General features: G+C 37.4%; 1 protein-coding gene across 2 annotated transcripts in view; it reads left to right on the forward strand.

Moving 5' to 3' along the window:
• CSRNP3 (cysteine and serine rich nuclear protein 3) overlaps positions 1-21,551 on the forward strand; it is an 86,774-nt gene extending 65,223 nt beyond the window's left edge. For both annotated transcript variants that reach the window (XM_059820659.1, XM_059820660.1), the window contains exons 4-6: positions 11,455-11,714; positions 18,700-18,996; positions 20,508-21,551. In XM_059820659.1, coding sequence (XP_059676642.1) covers positions 11,455-11,714; positions 18,700-18,996; positions 20,508-21,551 — 1,601 coding nt within the window. The remainder of the gene's footprint in view (positions 1-11,454; positions 11,715-18,699; positions 18,997-20,507) is intronic.
• The last annotated feature ends 461 nt before the right edge of the window (positions 21,552-22,012 follow it).

The following is a 22,012-nucleotide window of genomic DNA, read 5'->3' on the forward strand; positions in this document are numbered from 1 at the left end:
CTTTTCTCAGTCTATTGAGGTAATTTCAGTTTGATTCAGCAGGCCATTAGTCACACCACAGATTTACCTTAATGGATGCCAAAGCATATTACTAACCAGTCCACGTACCTGTCCCATTTCATGGCCCCTCCTCCATATCAGAAAGAGGGGTGTTCATCTTCAAGTAGCAGTCCAAGCATGCATATACAGTATTAGTCAGGACTAAGAATATTTTTTCCCTTTTTCCTTAGAGGTACATGGAATACAGGGCGGGAGCACACCCAGTGCCATTTCAGCTCCTTTAAATTGCCCTGTTGAGCTAGGGCATCCTGCTGCTGTGTTTCATTAGCTCCACAGCAAGTTGTCTTTGGAATTGCCATTCAGGATGTCAGTACAACACCCTGACAGTTCCTATGATTGTGTGTGCTGGGTTCCATGCTCCAGCTCAGGTGTGGGGGATTCTCCCTGCCTTGTGGAGGTACCTGACTAAATGCTTGATCTATTTTTCTCATAAAGACAAATATCCAAATTTAAGTTGCAGAATTGCATGCAATTGAAAGACCTAGGAAGACCTCATCAAGTCCTGTCTTTTGCACTTTGGTGCTAGTAAAAAATCCCCATACCACGTTAATCACAGATGCATCTCTTAAGAAACGTACTTTGAGGAGCTGCTGCTTTCCTCTGCCATTTCAACTTCAGTGTAGTGTAGCTGAAACTTTCAGAGTAATGCCTTTATTGCAGAGGCTTCTCTTCCTCACCTGCAGAGGCAGGTGAAATCTCCACCACCAGCTCATCTGACAAGGTGATCAACAGGAGGTAGAACCATCGCACAGTCTAGTTTATATCCTCTATTGATTATCTGTATCTTGCCATTAACATTATCACTGTCATTAGCAAGGTTATGCTGCAGCCAGCTGTAATCATAGATCCTGTCATTCTGCTAACTAGGGTACTGTCTTTAAGAGTATTGGATGCCTTAGGTTCATTGTGAATGTGGCTGGTCAGTAAGGGTTCTAGGAAAACCCTTCAGTCCCTAAATGCTCTCACCATCTTTTGATTTTTCCGTTAAAGACAATGAAGAATTTGAAAATACGAATACATCCCCATTGCACTTCTTTCCATATGCCCTTAAAAGTACTGTTTTGAATATTCTAGGATCGCTAACGTATTGAGACTGCCTCATCTGTGTGGCCATGCAGAACTTGGAGAGAGCTATCAAATCTTTTGAAATCCTTAGGAAGGTCTAGCTTCTCTTAAATTATGTGAAGGATAAAGTTTTATTCGGTGTGAAGTCAATAGCACAAGGCATTACCTGAGCTTTGAGCTTAAGCTCTGTGTTTAAGTGCTGGTTAACAATAGAAATCTAAATGAGTTAAAGTGGTGATGCTGGCTTATTATGGGAAAACACTTAGAGGGTGTAGCTAAATGCAGGCATTCTTTTTTCATGGCATCTTGCAATTATTTGTATTGCCTGCAGCCAGGCTTGGAATTTCCTTGTTAATGAGGAATACATTTCTGTCTTTATTTGTTGACTCATGTTATGAAATGCAAACAGGTTGAGAGATTCTCGTTTCTGATGTTAAAATAAGTCAGCTCACCTGGGCAGCAAAAAACAAGAAATGCAAAGAAATTCAGTGAAATGTATTGCAACGTGTTTGCTCAAATACTTACACAGAATGACAGGGCAGGGTATGCCATGACAGGATCTTGCCTGCTGTCTTTCATCTGGAATAACTACTATTGTAGAGGGAGTTTCTAAAAATGTAAAGAGGGGTTAGGAGGCAGGCCACCACTGGTTTTTAGAAGGATTTGTACAACTAATTCTGTTCCTGTATTTTTGAAAATTTTTCTCCTGTAAATTAGTGCATTTCATATACTATGCAAACAGAGGGACAGTTTTTGCCTTACATGATGTTTTTGTTGGCTTAGGTAACATATAAACAAAACTGTTTTGTTGAGGATGTTCATGACAGATACACAAAATATGTTTGCAAATGCAAAGTCACGGACAGCTAAAAGGGTAGTTGTATTTGTATCAAGTGGCTATTCACAGAAGTCACCCATTAGATGGGACAAAGGTTTGCCTGTAGTGTCTTAGGAGAGTTCAGCAAACACAATTGTGATGCGTGGGTGTTCCTGCAAGGATCCCTGGTACTGGCTTTCTTCCTCACACTGTTCAAAGCTGGGGCCAAGGTCAGAAATAATCATCTACAAAGCAGCAGCTGGCATTTAGAGTAAATGGTGAAGCAGAGAGCAGTTAACCGTCTCCACTTCTCCCCGCAGGCTGATTATATTTGCAGAATGGAGAAACTGGACGAGTACGATGAATGTCACAGAAAAACGTTCTGGAGATAGAGGGTGCTGAGGAAGTAAACTTAAAGCTTTCATTGAAATTTTAGCAATAGAATTCCAGCTTTTAGCATGCATCCCAAGAATTTAACATTGCTGTGAGATTTTAGACAAAACTCTTGATAGTGAGGTAAATGTTTAACTAAAGTACAAATGGAAAAACCTCTCCTATTCATGTCAAACTTGTCTGTGAGCTAGTATTTTTCAAAAAACTTTTCAAATGCAACATAAATAAATCTGGCATTGGTCAAGCATTCCCGTCGAGCCTCTCCTGTGAGGTGAATTTAGCGGTGGCTTTACCTGAGAGGAAGGTACCAGAAGGATGGAGCAGTGAAATGCTACTAGGGCAGGTGTTGCTGTTCCACAGCATTGTCCCTGTCCTGTCTAATTTCCAGTACTCAATTTACGCCTTTCTGAGTATGCAGTTCTCAAGACTTCCTGGTTCGAATTTATATCAGAAAATACCTCCCTTCCCTCAAGCCCGGATGTTTCCTTGGGAGGGTATATTGAATGTCACAGCATTTCCTCTTAATGTGGATTTTCAGGATGTAGGAAAAGTGTTTCATCGTTAACGGTTTAAAATTTGTAAATTTACTGTATGGAGACTCTTAGAAAAATATCTTTTGGGAGGCAGTGGGGTAGAGGAGAGGTAGGAGACAGAGGTAGAAGCAATTTCTGGAATATGACCTCTGCCGAGTTTTTGTTTCCTGTGAAGACTGCGAAGCAAACTGGCTTTTATAAGTGATGCTCTGATCTGGATTACCATGATGGATTAGGCTTTGCTGTTCTGTGGTGTTAGACTTGAAACACTGCGTGGGAAAGTCATGGAGCAGGTGGAGACTGGTGTTAATGGCAGTTATTGCCATAGTCGTTTGTATGGCACTAAAAGTATGTAAAAAGCAGACAAATGGATAGTAGAGTATAAGAAAAGCAGCATTTCCTCCAGTCTAAGATAGAGCTTTAATCCAAAAGGCTGCTTATATATATTTTTCCCAGCCTTTTGAAACTTTCATGTGCCTAAGATATTTCTGTGCTGGTGACAATGGATTGCCTTGCCCTCATAGCAAGAGTGCTAGTAATCTGCTGGGTAGCCATATGGCTCGCATTTATTTTAATGCGTCTTTGACGTTAGGAGAGTAGCTGAGACAGCAGAAGAAAGTGCTTATGTCTTGGAGTTCAGCCAGAACTGAGATTATTTATGTTTCATAATCAATGAACTACCAGTTTTCTCAGTAAAAAACGATTGAAAAATGTGGTGGTCTTAAAATGTCATTCCTATCAGGATTTTGTAAAATTAGGAAGCAGACTTTGCATTTCATAGATGAATACAGCCGCAGTAGGATCTCCTCCCAGGTGTGTGTGGGGTCTGGATTCTGTTTTGGCTGCTAAACGCACAGAAGGAAATGCTCTGTCTTTCACAGGTTTCACATGGCTGTAGCTCCACTGCCCAGAGAGCAAAAAGAGGATGTTCAAAGGCAGACGGAAAGTGCAGATGTATAGTACATGAGAGCAATTCAGGAAAACTTTATTTCAGTCTGCCACCACATTATTACTGTTGCTTACCTATTTAATCAGTTATAATTTATTCATACACAAATGAGACTTGGATGATTTTTATAAGGATACACTGGACTGCTAGTGTAAATACTGATTTTCCCCTTTGGAAAATTACTTTTCTTGGGATTTGGGAGTTGGATGGGCCCATGATGACGTCTGTTACCAAGACATAAGAAACATATTGTGAATAAATATGATAAAACCTGAATTTTTCAAATGTGGAAAAAGTTGGGGCATTTGTGTCTTTCATTTTTCACAAATTCACAAATAGATAAATAATGATTATTTTCAGGGGAGAGAGCAGAAAATACGGCTTGAGGTGGAGAAGGAAGGCACACCAGAAGCAGAACTTCATACCAGCTGTGGGAGCAGGCAGTGGCTGGGGATGTTGGGTGCAGGTGGCACCCACCAGTGTCTTCCCCCTACACCTCTCTGGGCTGGGGACTTCCTAGCTCAGCTGGTTCCCGTGGGTGGGAAGGTCTAGCAGATGAACAGCTCACCCCCACGTGCAGAAGTCAGTAGGAATCTCCTCTGCTTCTAGCGTTCCACTCCATGCTTTGAAAATACCTTGGTATGGGGTAGGGAGAGGAAAGAAGGGTGCACAATTTCAGAAGTTAGAGAGCTGCTCATACATAGCTTTGAATAACCTGTGGAAAATGAGGTATAATAAAATTTTTCAGTCTCCCAATAATACGTAAAATGAAAAAGAAATTTTATTTGCAATACAGAAGTGCAAAAAATCTTATAATTATGAGCCTGTTGGTAGGAATAAGGTGATGGCAACCGTTATTTGAAACTAACTTAGCAGCAGGACTTGGTGGTTTCTTCCATATAACTACAACACTACAGAGACACTCTCTAACCATAGTGTTTTAGTTACAGTAAAATATATTATGAAAATATTGACACTGATTTGTTACAAATCTGTGTATTGCTACATCTTTCTTCACCCTTGTCTATTCACACATTCCTCTAGACATATGTTTAAACTTTTCTGCCATATAAATTGCTTCATTCTCTTTTATTAAGTGTTGGTGAACAAAGGTCCTTATTTATTCTTTAACCTCACATGACTTGAATGGCTCGCGGTTTTCTTACCTTTGTTGTTGAGGAGTCTTTTTCCAAACCCAGAAAGTATTTCCTCACTTGCTGTGTTTGTTTGGTGACAGAATTCCAGCGCAGATCAATGCTTTGTACAACATACTTTAGCCAGGATGAATCTGACAGTGAAGTTTTATTGTCAAACCACTCTTCATAATATTTGCCCTTATCCCATTAATCGTCATTGTGACGGAGATCTGTATGACGCAGCAGCCTAAGCAAGAAAGAACAGCAGCCATGGAAGCTATTTTACAGAACAGTTTTATTTTTTAAGGCTATTGTTTTAAGGCTTTTTTTTTTTTTTTAACATGGATACTGCCTTCAGTTTTGACTTTAAAGTCTTATTTTTAGAGTATCTTTGAAAAATTAATTAATGCGGCCTCCTGTTCCATGCAGACATACGGGGACACTGTGTCTGGAAAAATCCATTTAATGCACTTGATCAAGTACATACAAGCTTAAAAAAAATAATCTAAGGAACACGTAATATTACTGGAAAAGGATCCACAAACCCTCTTGCATGCCATTACTGTTAGCCACTGGGTGATAAAAATTGTACTTTTTGTTTTGGTAGATAAAATGTTACCATTTTAAATTGCAACCATTTTACTAAAATGTTGGTAATAAGAGTTATGACTTAGTGTACCAACGCAGGAGATGGTCCTCAATTATGCGTATAATTTACCACCTATGGGAACAACCATAATGATGTTTGTGTGTTTATTCTATTTTTAATCTTTTGACAGGTCATTTGCCTGTGTCTAGTGAACCACATGTTGGGTGAGACAGGTTTACCAAGTCAAGCCTTAATTTGTGTAATTTGGAGGGGTGGGGGTGTTAATGTGTAGGAAAAGGTTGCCTGGCATTAGACAAACCTTGTTTCATGTCGCTGTGCAGCCTTATGAATAAATCACTGAAATCTCAATTTCTTGAATGACTGCTGGACAATTATCTCTATTCTGTACTACAGTCAATGACTGAAAAAGGGCCTTACTGAAATACTGAAAACTGAAGGGCTATAATAAAAAAACTTGTTATCTAGCATTTAGGCGTTGTGCCATTCTGCAGGTCTCGGGCTCGCGATACAGGTAGTCTTAAATTTTGGAAAACTTAGAGATTCCTTGTATGTTCAATAGCCAGAGAAGTGCATAAGCCAGGAATTGTGCATAAAGAGAAATGGCAGAAATACCATATGTAGTCATGAAAATAATTGCAATTGCTGTGGATAAAGAGGATTATTATGAGAGGGAGAGGTTAATAACTGAGAAAAAGATGAATAAACACATCCTACTGTGTATATGTGCAGGCACATCATGAACAGAGATAGCAAAGAGCAGGTTGTGTTTCCAGGATGTGTTAACCATGCTTGGGTTAAACAATTGTTTGCTATTAGAAGTTTTCCTTTCATTCTTTTGGCCTCACCTTTAGGAATTTTGTTTACAGACAATTGCCGGTTTTGCCATAGATGTTCTGTGGTGCAGATGACCTGTGCTGTGGCTGTTAGCTTGGGTCAAGTGCTGCACGGATGGGGCTGTGCTGTGTCCAGATACAGCCCTGAATCTGCAGCAGCTTCTTTTGCATGGCACGCAGCTGACTTGACTCCGTGAGGGGGCAAGAAGGTTATTATTAACTTGGGCTCTGCTCTGCTAAACCCAGGAACAGAGCCACTCAAATGTCAAATGCCAAAAATCAAGATTTCAGCAGTTGATATTATTTCAGATGAGGAATTCTGACAGTCCTGTTTGAAGATATCTATGTCTGAAGACCTCACTGAGATATAGTGACCTTTTCTGAGAGATAGTTCTGTAGCAGTAATTATGTTCTTAACAGTATCATCCTTCCCTCTGATAATTGATGTATTTTATGCATTACAGTACGTATGTATCTGTCAAAAATACTTAATTCCATATAATCTTGAAACATGGAACTAAAAATTATATGAATTGTTTAAATACATGAGAACGGAGTATTTTTTTCCTGCCATATCAGTCCTGTAGTATATAAATATGTTAAAGATCATAGGACAGTTTTAGGTGACGATGGATATTCCTATTCTCAGGGCATCCTTGCTCACCATGAACTGCTAGACGCAAGACGGTGGCATTCATTTTCAAAAAACACCTTCTAATTCCTGTTGACAGTGTGTATCCAGCAGCTGCTAAAAAACCACATCTCTGCATAGAGACTCTGCCTGGAGTCAATATCACCCTTTTTGCACAGAACAGATGATAGTGGTATCCACTGGTATCACTTGTTACACAGGCAGATGGCATGTAAATACTTTTTTGAGACTGGCCAAGCAAGGAAGCCGTTACTAGATCTCTTCTGGAAAGGTATGGTGTTTACACTCTCTTCAGATGAATTTTTAGGTTCCAAGCTTTTGTTTCCCTGCAAAACCTTTGAAACTGACTCCAAACAGGCATGCATGCCTTGCACAATCTGTGTCGCTCTGCTGAAAGGAGCTTGCTAATTGATTAATGTCAGTAAATTTTGTCAGGGCATATGTTCATGCTTTCTGATATATCAGAAAATATGTATTTTGTATGTCCTGCTCCATCTTGAGTTAAAGCAGTGTCCTCAGCAGTAATTACAACTGATCCAAATGTACTATTTAAGGTACGGTGCCTGCAAAATAACATATGCCCCGGACTCTTGATAAGATGATCTGAGAATCTGAGTTCTGGTTGGCTTGAAGCAAAAGGACTGAATGAGTTATAGAGCATTTTGTCTCTGATGTGGGAAAATGTTCAACGTTTCCATTCAATATCTAATAATAATTTTTCTTGAGGTCACATTAAGGCAGCCCTCTGCTCAGAGATTTAGGAAGTATGGTAGAGCGAGAACATAGTGCCTTTGCAGTGCCGGCTGTGCTTCCTTTTGTGTCCTTGGTTACTGAGGTGGTCCCTCTGCAGTCCCCTCACTGACATCTTTATGCTTTTGGGTAATCAAATAAAATTCTGTAATCTTTTGTAGTTCCTGCCTTGTTCTTGTAAACAACATTCTCATAAATATGAATATATTCAAACTACTTCCTAGAAGTAACATAGAAGAGATGACTATAGAGTTATTCACAGAGCCTTAGGTCTTCCCTTTAATGAGCTCTTGGGTGAGACAGAATCAAACCCAAAAGATAGTATGTGTTTCAGAAAAAAATGATCATGTTTAATCTGAGGGCTCTGAATGTTTACATGCTTCTTTACTTATACAGTTTATCATATAATTTGTCTGACTCAGAATTGCAACATTAATAAATAAAACCATGAACTTTAATGACATTTACAACAAACGCATGTCAGCTCTCATGCTGTCTTCAATATGGTTGTACAGGGCTAGATTTATAGTGCTGGTGGTGTTGCAGTTACAGTATGCTACCATTTTCTTGAAGTGCAGCTTAATTCTATTTTAACACAGTTTTTGTCAGTGATATATTAAAAAAACCCAAACAAACAACTTTGATGGTGTGGCATTGATAATTTAATTACTAAAAGTGATAAGAAGTACAAAAAGTTGAAGAAATGCATGAATGGGTTCTTTAAGACAGCTCATGACAACTACAGTCTTACTGAGAGAGACTGCTGACCAAACTTTTAGGCATAAACATACAGCAATGTATGAAATTCATGTTCTAAATTTTGACAGCACACATATGGGCACCCCTACCCCTCCCCAAAATCCACATAGTGGAAAAGGTAGTTCATGTAATTTAGTTTTTATCATAGATGACATTCTTTTTTCAGCTGGAAGTAATTAGATCACGGAGTCTTCTGCCTAGCTTCATTTAACTATTAATATTAGTGTGTCGCATGTGAATAAAACTTGAGGTTGATTTCTTTATGTATAGAAAGTAGTATGAAAGCAGTATCTCTTCCATAAAGAGACTGACAGATTTAAAAGAGTGGAAGCACTTCTACTGCAGCATTTGGTATTCCTGCCAGTAAGCAGCCATGTCAGGAGTTCCATAGCTAAGGTCTAAAACAGATTACTATAAATGTAGCCCTTATGTGGTAGATACTGAAGTTTACAGATGAAGATTCAAAGGCATTCGCTAGCTTGTGTGATTTACAGGCACAATTACCTTCTATTTCCTCATGAAGCATATATGTATATTTTTAAGATCAACATTCTATCTTTTCTCTCCTTTAGTATTTTACTATAGTTTTATCTCTCAGTCCATTTGTGGCTGGTTCTTTTACTTGGTAAAAAAGCTGCTTGCCCTTCAGTAGCTGTCAATATTTCTTCCAAAATAGAGGCAAGATCCAGTTGAGGTCCAAATAACATCAATACTGTTTTATCAGAAATTGGATACATCCCAGAATGGTTTAGATACCTCCTTCAGCAGAAGCAGGATTTTTTAATTTGCGCTTTCTCGCGTGTAAGATCAGATCATATAGGCAGTGCAGGTTCTGACTCAGAGTATTTGCTTTCATGCTAAATTGAAAGAGAATGTCACAATATCAAAATTACCCTGACTTCCAAACCCTAAAAATTTGGGTTATTGAAGATAGTTCTGTTTTGAAACTGTGGCATATATGAAAAAGAACAGTACATTAAAACAATATTTAATATCATGCAAAATTGACACACCCCTATCAGCTAGTCTCTTCTAACAAAATAACCCTCTTCCCCCACTAAAAGCTTCCTATAAATATTTTTGACAGGCTCTGTTGATACTGAGATTTGCTTAAACTTGGATGTAAGTTTGAACATGCCTAAAGCAACAGAATTTGTCTTTCGATTCCTCTATTTACATCCTACATCTTTCTTTGGGACACTCATCACTTGAGAGCATGTAAGGGGAATATAGGACCTGAGCTTACTTATCTGTTTTATATTTATAATCTAACATACCTGCAGCATATCTGAAGAAGTGCATGCTATTTATATAATAAACCATACTTTTAGCTGCTTATCAGTATTTAGGAAAAATAATACTGTTACAATGTTTTACTGAGCCCCAAATAGTTTTATGGTTATGTCAGTAGAGCATACTGTCTATAATTTGGTTACAGGACTGTGTTTTCTAATATACTTGTTTTTCATATAGTTAGGTAGATTATGCTATTTTTGGACTGAATTACTTCATGTACAAGTTTGGGGTTTTTACATTTGTGGTGATTAACATTTGACTACATAATAACATTAGAGAATGAACTGTGTTTTAACTGTGACAATAAACCAGACCTGTAACAAAACCAAGGCTGAAGGCCAAGTGCTTCCAATCTCTAGAGACAGTGCAATTTTAGATTAGCAGTGTACATCATCTTGCTCTTAGTGCTTTTATAGAATGGTTCCAAGTCTTCAAAGAGTGGTCAGGCACCTTTTAAATCATTCTACTGCCTGAATTCTAGCAGTTAGATATCTCATTCACACCTGCCCAATTGTTGCCTGTAAACTGCAAAGCAATGACTTATCTGCATTCTCAACATCCTATTGCCATTTTACAATAAATCAAATAAATCAGGCTGCTCATCTTAAAAAATCAAGGAGTGTCTCTTATCTTTCTCTAACATTTGTGTCTCTTTTTTTTTTTTCTTTTTTTCTCTAAAGGCTTACCACTGTTACCAGTGAGAAACAATGAGTCAGTACCTTTGGAAGAAGTTACTAAATGTCTGTAGAAAAAAAACAATATTTAACAGTTAAAATTTGGCATTTGTTTTTAAATAAATCCATTTTATATGATACCGCATGTATGTATAAGAAAAACTGAGCACGAGAGTGAGAGGAATCAGAAAAGAATTGTAAAAGACTAGATTTAATTTTTTCTCAAAATTCTACACATTTTAATATATACACACACACATACGTGTATTCAGTGGATGGCAGCAGAAAGAAGGATGGAGGTAAAGAAAAAGGAAGTGGTTCTGATTGTTAATCAGCATTATTCCTGTATTATTCTGTGATGACAATATGAATTTCTGACACAGTCTGAAACACTAAACATATTGCCTTTATAGTTTTTCTAACACTAATTTATCACATTTTAGATTATAAGAGATAGGAATCTTTACTGCCAATGTGATCCAATGCTTTAAAGATGTTGTTATAGATCTCTACAGCTAAGCCTTGCTGACAGAATAGTAACGGTGTGTATAGACCTGTGAGAGACATGGGTCTGCTGTTCTCCTCACTGCTGTCATATGCAACGTTGTTTTGTTTGCAGAGTTTTGAAGAGGAGTAAGTCAGCGCATCACTGTCTTTGAGGTGACACTGTGAAAGAAGTTCTTTTTGCTGGGATTTATTTGCTTCCTTGGTAAAACACAATAGTGTTCATGATTGTAGCAGTTTGTAATGGCTTCTAGGTTTGCATATATGGTAAATATTTCTAATGTTATCTCCTCATTTAGACTGCACGCCTCTGAACTTTAGTGTGTACATAGGTATTGTTAAGGTTAAATGGAACTACACAAGTGATGAATTTGCTATATGACTGCAAGTTATCGTTCATATTGTAATCTGCATCTGTTCTAGCTTCTTCAATCCTGAAGAGAGAGAAGCGGAAGAGAACAAAAAATGTCCATTTTAACTGTGTTACTGTGTATTACTTCACGAGAAGGCAAGGTTTCACTAGTGTTCCCAGCCAAGGGGGAAGCACACTGGGAATGTCTACTCGCCACAACAGCGTGCGCCAGTACACACTCGGAGAGTTTGCGATGGAACAGGAGAGGCTTCACCGAGAGATGCTAAGAGAGCATCTAAGGGAGGAAAAACTCAATTCTCTAAAATTAAAGGTAAAAATTATTCCAGACTTTGATCCCTGCCTTATTTATTTAAATGAGCAGTATCAGAGCTATATGGGCCCAATGAGTGTGTTTTAAACAAAACCATTTCCTTTCTGTCATTCCATTTTCAATCGGAACAATGGCTGTTTTCTTTTTTTTTTTTTATTTTTTTATTTTACTGAAGACCTATTTTTGTTCGATATTACCAAGTGCTGCTGTAGCTCTTGTTGATGTGTACCTCAGAGTGCTTTATAGGGAGGTTGTTGTTTACTCTCTGTTTTCTACAGAGGGGAAAACAAAGGCAGAGGGTGGTGGAAGTTAACCTTGAACAGGGTGTCCAGCAGAAGTCTGGAAGTGCCAGGAAGAGAATGAGTCTTCTGAGCCCTTGCATAGTGCCCTATTAGACAAGGGCATGGTAACATCTGAAGTACAGAAAGTGAAACAGCTTATTTTCTTGGCCAACTTGAGCGAATTTTGCAAAAAGTAAGAAACAGTAATACTAAAAAATATTTTCTTTTTTCAGTGTACCAATTTCTACGATAGTGTGTCTTTAATATTTCACGAAAGGATGTCTGTATTAAAGAAGAAATGTGTCAGACAAATTAACTGGCTATATCAGTTTGGCTAGTCAGAACAAATCTTGGCTATGGTTTTGAAGGTGTCTTTTTAAATATAGCATAGGACAGGAAAGAAACTGTGTACTTGAGTAGAGGGAAATAGGAAGGGGACTGTGTTCTTGGAAGTGTCCCTTCTGCCTCTTTAAAACTGGTGGCAAAACTTCTGGTTTTGTTATGTTTTTGTAGTAGATGAAACACTTCCTGTATTACATGTGTTATATGTGTTCTGGGCTCTTTTTCAGATGAAACCTGTATTTAAAAGTGAACATTATTTAGAATTGTAACTGAACTGCTGTGCTCCATAGCCCCTTCTTTCATGACATTGTATCTCTGTTTCAGATACTAGTACAGTTGTCCAGAGCAAACTGGCACCCTCCAAGTTTAAGAAATGCCTTTCAGCATTTTTCCCATAGACTAAGAATATGTTCATGAGTTCTATGTCTGAACTCCTAAAGAAGTGTATATGACCCTTATTATTGCAATTACTTTTTTCAGTCTCCTAATTGTTTTTTATTTGAATAGCTAAATAGATTCTTAAATACTTCATAATATTTGAACTGTCATAATGAAAACAAACAAAAATAAAACCACTCAGGACAAAGGCAAATTAAAGATGGATATTTGGACAGATTTGAAACCAAAGGCTAGAGCATTAGTGACTTATCACTAGATAGAGATTATACCTCTAAACATCTTGCATCACAGGATCTTCAGAGCATCAAGTGTGAATTGAGCTGTGTCACTGTAACCAATGACTCTGTGTAGATCCCTTGGCTGACTTCCAGGAATCAGCTCAAAGAGAGGAATCCCCAGTGGAGTGAGTAAAGAATAGTAAGGCATGCAAATATTTCACTTTTCCTTTTCTTTTGATAGCTAGAAAGTAAATCAAGAAAAATCACGGATCCTATTTACCTCTAAAGATTGGATGAGGCTTTTTAGCCTTCATCTGTATGGAGTAGAGCTTGGCTCTTTGTACTTTCATAATTCTCCTCTTGGCTGGGATGGATGTCCTGTCTTCATTAACTTACTTCACTCCAGCCCACTCTTTTTTTGGGATGCAGACTCTACTTTCTGCTCCTCTTCCAAATACAACGTGTTCTTCCATCTCCCCACTCACTTCTTTGAGTGGATGATAATCTTTACTGTGACTGTTAAGTTCCTGCAAAATCTCTTCTTAAGTATTCAGTGAATAATGAAAGCCTGATTCGCATTCCTCCCTCTGTCCTAATTTTAATTGTTTCCTTTTACCAAACAGAAAAGTTCTTTCCCCTTAATTCAGCAGTGGTTGCATTCTTTCTTCATTGATCCTCAGCAGTTGATGTGGGAATAGTTTACTAGCATGTTCTGAGACTGCTAAACTGGCTCCAAAGTTTCAATTCATATATCAAGAAATTGTGGTTAGGTCTTCAGAATCCTGAAAGTGGCTTAAAAATGGTAACATCTTACTAGTGTTAAATCTTTTACTAGAGTAAAATATTTCTCTTTACTCTGGAGCTTATATAAAAACATAGGGAACAGAAAACTTCCTTTTTGAACTAATCCATTTAACTCAGTTTAGTTGCATCCCTAATAATACACTTGGGGTAAAAATATTTAAAAAACCCCAACGCTTTGCCTCCCAAAAGTGAATCCACGACTCACTGAATTACAGTGAAGAGTCACTGTAAAGCACTGAGCATGTTTTATTTGCTAAAGACAACTGGGCCTTGCTGATTTCCCATTATAGGGATGAAAGAGCTGCTTGGTCATTCACATGGTTTCTAAATGAACAGAAAAAGGAGACGCTGTAGCATTCTAAGGTGACAATGTCAGCGATTATGATCTTCAATGAAAATGTACTAATCAGGATTGTCATCTAAATTACTGTACATCTGCACAGAAAAATGGAGAAAATGAGAAAATTAAATAGGGCAAAGTTTGCTCAAAAAGGTTTTTCTGTTTGAAAATCATTATGGAAACAGAAAGTAGTATTTTCAGTGTGGTTTCTAATTTCTGTTTCCCTGTTCTTTTAATTTTTTGCATTGGATTAAAATATGCAAGTCTGTAGGTAGAAAGCATTCTGTCTTGTAGAATTTGTTAAAAAAAATAGAAATACGGGAATATATTGGAATTGAGTCTCCATAATATTAGGTACTGTTTATTATTTTACTTGCTAAAAGCGAAGAGCCAAATAAGAAACTTCTCTTAATTAAAAGCAGATAAAGACTTTAAAATCATCTTCAAGTCACTTTAGGCATTTAGCACCAGCACTTTGGTGTAAACACTGCTGACAGTGGCATAAACACTTGTTAGCAGCAGAGTGTGAAAATTCTAATGGCAATCTGAACATAAAAGGCAGCTTGTCAAGATGAAAGGTATGAGGTAGGCTTTACTTTAATACATTGTCATTTGAGAAAACATTATGAGTAAGCACAATAAATTAGCTGGAAGACTGCTTATTGCTTACTCATAATGTCTCCTTAAATTAAAGTCTAGTGAAGTGATTAGCATGACCTAGTGATGTTAAGGCTCCTGGGTCTGTGGACACAGTTGGTTTCCTTTCTGGGAAATTATAAGGAATCATTTCCAGCTAGGGCAGGCAAAGGCATCTAACCTGAATTTTTCACGTTTTACAGAGTTTAAGTGGATTTCACCCAAAGGCTTCACATATTCATTGGCCCTTGCCTTGTTCTGTTGTTATGACATTAACCTTTAGCTTTATGAGAGAAATTTTACCCATCTACATATCAAGTTTAATTCAGATGAGCAATATTACGACAATCAAGAGAACTTAATGTCCCCCTGAACTTCTGTATTGGAAAATGTATTTGATGGTTCTTGATAATCTTCCTCCATCTTTAGTTACCCAATTACTTCTTTGAGAAATGTTCAAATCTTTCATTTTATTAATTCATTTGTTCTTTGTGTGACAAAATTGAGAAAAAAAATCAGAGGAGACAACAAGGAAGTCATCCAGCAAAGGAGCTGGGAGCTAAGATGCTTTGAAATGGCAAACTGCTGTCTAATCCCACTTGATGCCCAGGCATTTGAATTTACAGCAGCCAGCAGGATGCATACAGTATTCAGCATGTAACTGGAGTCCATTCCTTAATGCTCTACTGCTGTGTAGCAAAGCAGTTAAGATTTGCAGGAGGAGGAGGGGAAATATGTGGCAGGTTTGGTATGGTTCTATAGGTGGCTTTGTAAGCTGAGCAGTTACAGCATTCATCTCATGTGTAAGAGCCCTGAAACTTAATTTTTATTAAATAGCAATTGAATAAATTACTAAAATGATTACAGAAGCAGGGATTAGAATTCTTCCCCTTCCCCAGTTTCAAACTTAAATTCTGATAGGCAATTAAATAACAATGATCTGCTTAAGGGGTGGTTTGAGCCTTTGAGCCTTGTGTATTTAAAACTAGAGAAATCAGAATTTCTTAGGTAGGTCATTCTCCTATTATATAAAAAAAAAAAAAGGAAAGAAACATAAATACACTGTACTTAGTTGTACTTGGGTAACAGAAAATGAAAAATATTAAAAAAATTGAGAATGCCATTCTGGATTTGAACATTCAGGCTGAGTTGCATGTATGGTGGAGTATTCCCTCCCACTAGCTTCAGACAGCTGAATCAAGATGCATTTAATTATTCTGTGGATTTACCTGTCTCTCGCCATAGATTATACAGATAAAGGATGACTTCTAATGTTGTCTCTCCTACCTTACTGAACTCATACGTTGAAATACCTGGTGTAAATAACCTCTCCATTGCCCCATGGCCAGGCAGAATTGATTAAGGAGCTATTATTATCCCCTTTTCCTAGCCACTGTAAAGCGAATGAATAACAGAAAATAGAGTAAGAAAATACTCTGGAGGAAGTTTGAGAGGACATTTTGAAAATGTCCTTAAATGCCTGCATTTAAGATGAAGAAAGAGCTGGAAGTGTAAGCACATAAAGGGATTTGAATGTTACAGGAGTAACAGACATGGTAAATAAACTGACACATGAAATAAAATGAAGGCACTAAACTCTGACGGCTGCAGTTACAGAGAAAGATGGAGAATACATTGAAAAGAGAAGGAACCAATAATGCTTCTAAAGCGGAGTTGTGGAAGTGGCAGAACACCTCTGCATGAACTAAATATGGTACTGAATTGCTAAGAACGGATGATTACTGATCTCAGGAGAATTTTTCTTTGTGCAGTGTAATGTGTACGCATACACTGTATGTAAGGACTGCCAGTCATGACACTGAGACTCTTCTCCTTCAAAGGGAAGAGTACTGCTTTTAACCTGACTTTACAGGTCAGGAATAATCAGGGTTTTTTTTCTGTGATTGTCTTACATAGTTGTTACAAACACAAAACTGCAATTACAAAAAAGAGTAAACAGTCAGTAGGGGATCACTGTCAAGTAATTCAATAATGCTTTAAATGACAGTTACAGTCCAAAAGATTGTGGAAAGGACAAACGGTTAATATAAATGGGAAACCGAAACAGTTGGGAATGTAATAAAAGCAGAAATAGTGGAATAGGTAAGATACAGGACTTACACATAAGAAGCATAACTAGGTGGAGGTGACAGGATTTAATATCAGAAAAAAGGGGAGTTATTTTTACAGTCATAATTGTTAAATGTCTAAACATTGAAATGCATTGAATGGCTATTTTGCTATAGGTAAGAAACGTTCAAATTACATTCACTGCGGCCCGTTTCTCTGAGGTCATGGTGATGCCCATGATGAAACTGTTAATGCAAATGAGACTTGAGACTTCACTGGTGTATAATTATCACATAGCTGCACCATGTTTTATGTATAAAAGTATGAGACCAGGTGCTCAGATAGTGTAAATCAGCAACGTCATCAATTGAGAACATTACGTAGAGCAGGGTGAACATTGGGAATCATTTGTTCGTTTGTTTTTCCATTTTAAGGAAAATTATTTCATAGAACAGTAATACAAGACAAAGGATTTATTATTCGACAAAATAAATCATATAACTGCACTTGCTTCACGTTTGCTATGTCGTACGATGCTCAATCTGAGTAATCTGAGACTGAGAAAATATACTTTTTGTAGTGAGTGTCATCATCTCTCTGAACTTTTTTTAACATTTTATATGCTTTTGATTCTCCAGTAATTTTCTCTGTAGAACTTTTATAAACCCTGTGGTTGTGTTATATGGCAGATAAAACCAGTGAGCTCTACCATGGATGGGAAAAATTAACCTTTCTTCAGTGCAGTAATTTGTTTTTTCTTTTCTCCTTGAATATATACACCCCTTTCTATATGAGACAAGTTAAAGGAGTATGGCACAGAAGTGTGCTATCTTATGAAAGTGGTACTGGATGTTTGTGCTTGATGCTGACGGCCATTTGAAAACAATTTTGAAAGGTTTGAGAGCAAGGCTATACGTAGGTAATAATATAGTGCCAGGATACTTGTATCTATAGAGGCTCAAAAATTCATATCCCTAGGAAAGGAGCACAAATCATCTAAAAACCTTTCTCAAGATCTTCCACACGAGGTTAACCACTTCCTTTTTTTTCTAAGTTCATTCATTCATTAACTACCTAAGAATAATCTGGGGTGGTTAGTGAAGTACTAAAATGTATGACAACACAAAGGTAAATGGGTTATTTTCAGGGCCAAAGAGGACTAGAAGGAACTTAGAAGTATGCATCAGCACTGTGAAATACACTGCAACAAACATGAAGTAATGTAGGTAGAAAGGGGCAAAAATTAAGTGACTTCCAGGCTTAGAATTGTCAACTCAAGAAGCAAATACAGGCATCTGCCCAAATGATTAATTGGAAATACTGCTTTGTGACCTCAGCTGTACAAACATCAAACAACTTGTCAGGCTAAAGAGGAACAGGATAGCAAATAGTAGATAAAAAAAATACACCATTTTACGAATCTGTGATGCATCATAATGTGAAACAGTGTTGGTAGTAAAATTACTACCTAAAAGGGATATTGAAGAATTTCAAAGAGCCCAGAGACAGGAACTAGAATCAATTAAGGGCTCAAAAATTATCTTACGAAATAATATAGAAAAGATGAGAATTTTAGAAAGGCATGAGATAGATGTGGCAAACAATGGCAAATGATAAAGGACATAAAGAACAGATAAGAAATTAGAAAGTTAGAAAAAAAATTAGCTTCCTGACAAACATGAAACTAAAAATGTGTATTTAATTCACATGTTAAATGTGAAAAAACTGCCTTTTCACCCCATCTGTAATCGTATTTTGGAACTTACCAGCAGTCATGCAGCATTTTTACATACAGCTTTCCACATTCATAATGCATTACACATATTTACATCTATGACACATATATATATGTATGAGTATAGTTTAAGGACTTTGTTAATTGTTCTGTGCAACAGATGACAAAGAATGGTACAGTGGAATCTGAGGAAGCTAATACGCTGACACTGGATGACATCTCTGATGATGATATTGATCTAGACAACACTGAAGTAGATGAGTACTTCTTTCTACAACCCCTGCCAACAAAAAAGCGAAGGGCATTGCTGCGAGCTTCTGGAGTGAAGAAGATTGATGTGGAAGAAAAACACGAGCTGCGGGCCATCCGCCTGTCCAGAGAGGATTGTGGCTGTGACTGCCGTGTGTTCTGTGATCCAGAAACTTGCACTTGCAGTCTGGCAGGCATAAAATGTCAGGTAAATGTCTATATTACTGTCATTATTTAACTGGAAAGGGGAGGAGTGTGTGCGTGCGCACATGCGTGTATATTTTTTTGTTGTAGTTATAACTACTGGAATTTAATTAATTTAATTATTAAATGATAACACTTGTGGCAGAGATTTAAGAGTATATAGTGTGCAATACAAACAATCTCTTTAAATGTCTTTTATTTATTTTATGATTGGTTTAGACACATACTTTGTGGTTTTTTTTTTTTGTTCTTACACAGATACTCTGCCTCTCATATTTCTCTTTGGCCTTTATCTAAATATGCAGATGCAGACCACAGAAGAATCAGTAGCCTGCAGATTTCAGAAAGGATATTACTTTTTATTTTAGAGATAATTCACATGCTGTTCAAATGTGAATTACAGTCCAAACTCCGTGAGAAACAATAAATGAAACTCTGTGGTACTGTCCTTTATTTAACATGCATGGTACTTACTTAAAATGCATGCATGATAAATTTGCATGTAAGCAATAAAAAAATACATCTGCTAATATAGCAGGTAGTTTTTCCTCTTCAGGCTGAAAAGGTAGTTCGTATTGTACATTTACATAGTGTCCTATGTACAGCTGTAAATGTCCCCAAATGTTCCCTAAAAGATGTTTCCGCTAATTCTCCTGAGTCACTGTTATGCAGCTGAGTTGATTTCTTCCTGAATGAATTTTTCATCATTTCTTAAATCCAAGCTGAACTCTCTCTGCTATTCTAAATAATATATTCCCTTTGCTGTTTTCATCTTAACATGTGGGGAAGATGGACTAGATTGTGTTTTATGGTTCTCTTCTGCATCATATTTGATGTTTAGGTATTACAGTGTAGATGAAAATCATAGACCTTAAGCTATCTAATTGAACTATCTGGCTTGTGGACTCAGTCACATTTTTGGAAGTTTAAGATGGCTATTATGAGATATATAAGAAGTTCTGCCCACAGACTGTTGAGCTTACAATATTGCATCTACAATTGACTGGAATATCTTTTAAAATGTACTTGAGTTTTTATTCCTATTTTCTGTGGTCAAGTGTGTCCACATTGGTCACTTTATAAAGGTTGTTATATATAATCCATTTTGTTCCAGTAGGTTTCTAGTTTCTGTAATTTTTTTAACAAATTTTAAGACTCTTTCTGGTAATGCTTTTGCCTGGGTTTGAGCACAACATGACATAAAGCTGTAGCAGATCCATAAAAAGAAAAACTACCTATTTTTTTGTTCCACTGTGTAATGCTTTCACCTATGGAACAGAAACATATTTTTCCTACTCTGCAACATCATTGCATGTATGGGTCCCTTACTGTTCCTATCAGTAGTGCTAAATTCCAGGGCTAACCCTCTGAATTATTGTTAGCTTTCAAGTATTCTTACAAGTACTTCTCAAGGTGAATCCCACTTCACTAGTGTATTTCTCTAGGCTGTCTAGGTTCTGTCATATCACCAGCCTTATGCTATGTATTTTTAATCTGTATTCTTTCTTTTAAAAGGTGGATCGTATGTCTTTTCCGTGTGGTTGCACTAAAGAAGGGTGTAGCAATACAGCAGGTAGAATTGAATTTAATCCTATCCGTGTACGGACTCACTTTTTGCACACAATAATGAAACTGGAATTGGAGAAAAATAGAGAGCAGCAAGTTCCAGCACTAAATGGCTGCCACAGTGAGAACAGTGCACACACTAGTTCTATGAGTCCAGGACCACATCCGGTTGAATATTCAATTGCAGAAAATTTTGAGATTGAAACTGAACCTCCGGCTGCGGTTACGCGTTCTCAGTCAGCCGAGGACTTGGACTGCCCGGGGGAAGAGGAGGAAGAGGAAGATGGGAGTAGCTTTTGTAGTGGAGTTACAGATTCTAGCACACAGAGTTTAGCCCCTAGTGAATCAGATGATGATGAAGAGGAAGACGAAGATGAGGAGGAAGAGGAGGAGGAAGAAAAAGCAGATGATTTTGTAGAAAGCATGGGCTCCCATGCTGATGTGGTGCCTCTTCCTACTGTCCTTTGCTACTCTGATGGAACTGCTGTGCATGACAACCACTCTAAAAATGCCTCATACTATACTAACTCTTCAAATCTGTATTACCAAATAGAGAACCATGTTGCTGGCACTGCTAACCAGATCGGTGAGACTTATTCAGAAAGGGGTGCTGTCAAGAATGGTAGTCTTTCTCTGGTGCCTTACAACATGACTTCAGAACAGTTTGTTGACTACACACGGCAATCAGAGGAAACTTTTAGCAGCCCTCATTACCCTTCTGCAAACCCCTCAGTGATTGTTTGCTGCTCATCTTCTGAAGGTGATAGCAGTGCTCCATGTAACAGTTTATACACTGAGCATAGGCCAAGTCACCCTCAAGTGGAATTTCACTCATACTTGAAAGGTCCTTCTCAAGATGGCTTTGTTTCAGCTTTGAATGGCGACAGTCATGTACAAGAACACCCTGCTGAGAATTCACTAAACCTCCCAGAAAAGAGCAGACTGCACGAAGAGTGCATCAAATCACCAGTGGTAGAAACAGTACCTGTTTAATATTAAAATTATTCTAGGACTGACTTCCTGTATTAAAATGCACTCACACTGGATTTCCTAGAATCTTACTTTTTTAAGAGGTAGACAACACTTGGACTATAGTCAATGTTCCAGACACATTTTGTTTTCTCAAGCTACACTGGCAGTGGTATTGCACAAAAACAGCTCATGTAAAGATTTAAATAAAAATAATCAAACTGTCTTTTGATAAGAATAAAATGCGTAAGAAAAAAACCACACCCAACATATTTCAAAGTAGCCTACCTATCAAAGTATGTGAAACCTGCCAAGCTATCTGAATCAAAGCTTCGTGTTTTTGATTGTCGGGCCTGTGCAAGATTGTTAAAAATGATACTTTGAAATAATCATGTTTAGAGTCCTAATTTTCAACATATCTGAAAAGATGGTAAGTTTAATGTATAAGTAACTATTGTACAAAAAAGTTTTAACTGTTCTGTACT

Source organism: Gavia stellata, chromosome 8 (genome assembly GCF_030936135.1).
Source record: "Gavia stellata isolate bGavSte3 chromosome 8, bGavSte3.hap2, whole genome shotgun sequence".
NCBI lineage: Eukaryota > Metazoa > Chordata > Aves > Gaviiformes > Gaviidae > Gavia > Gavia stellata.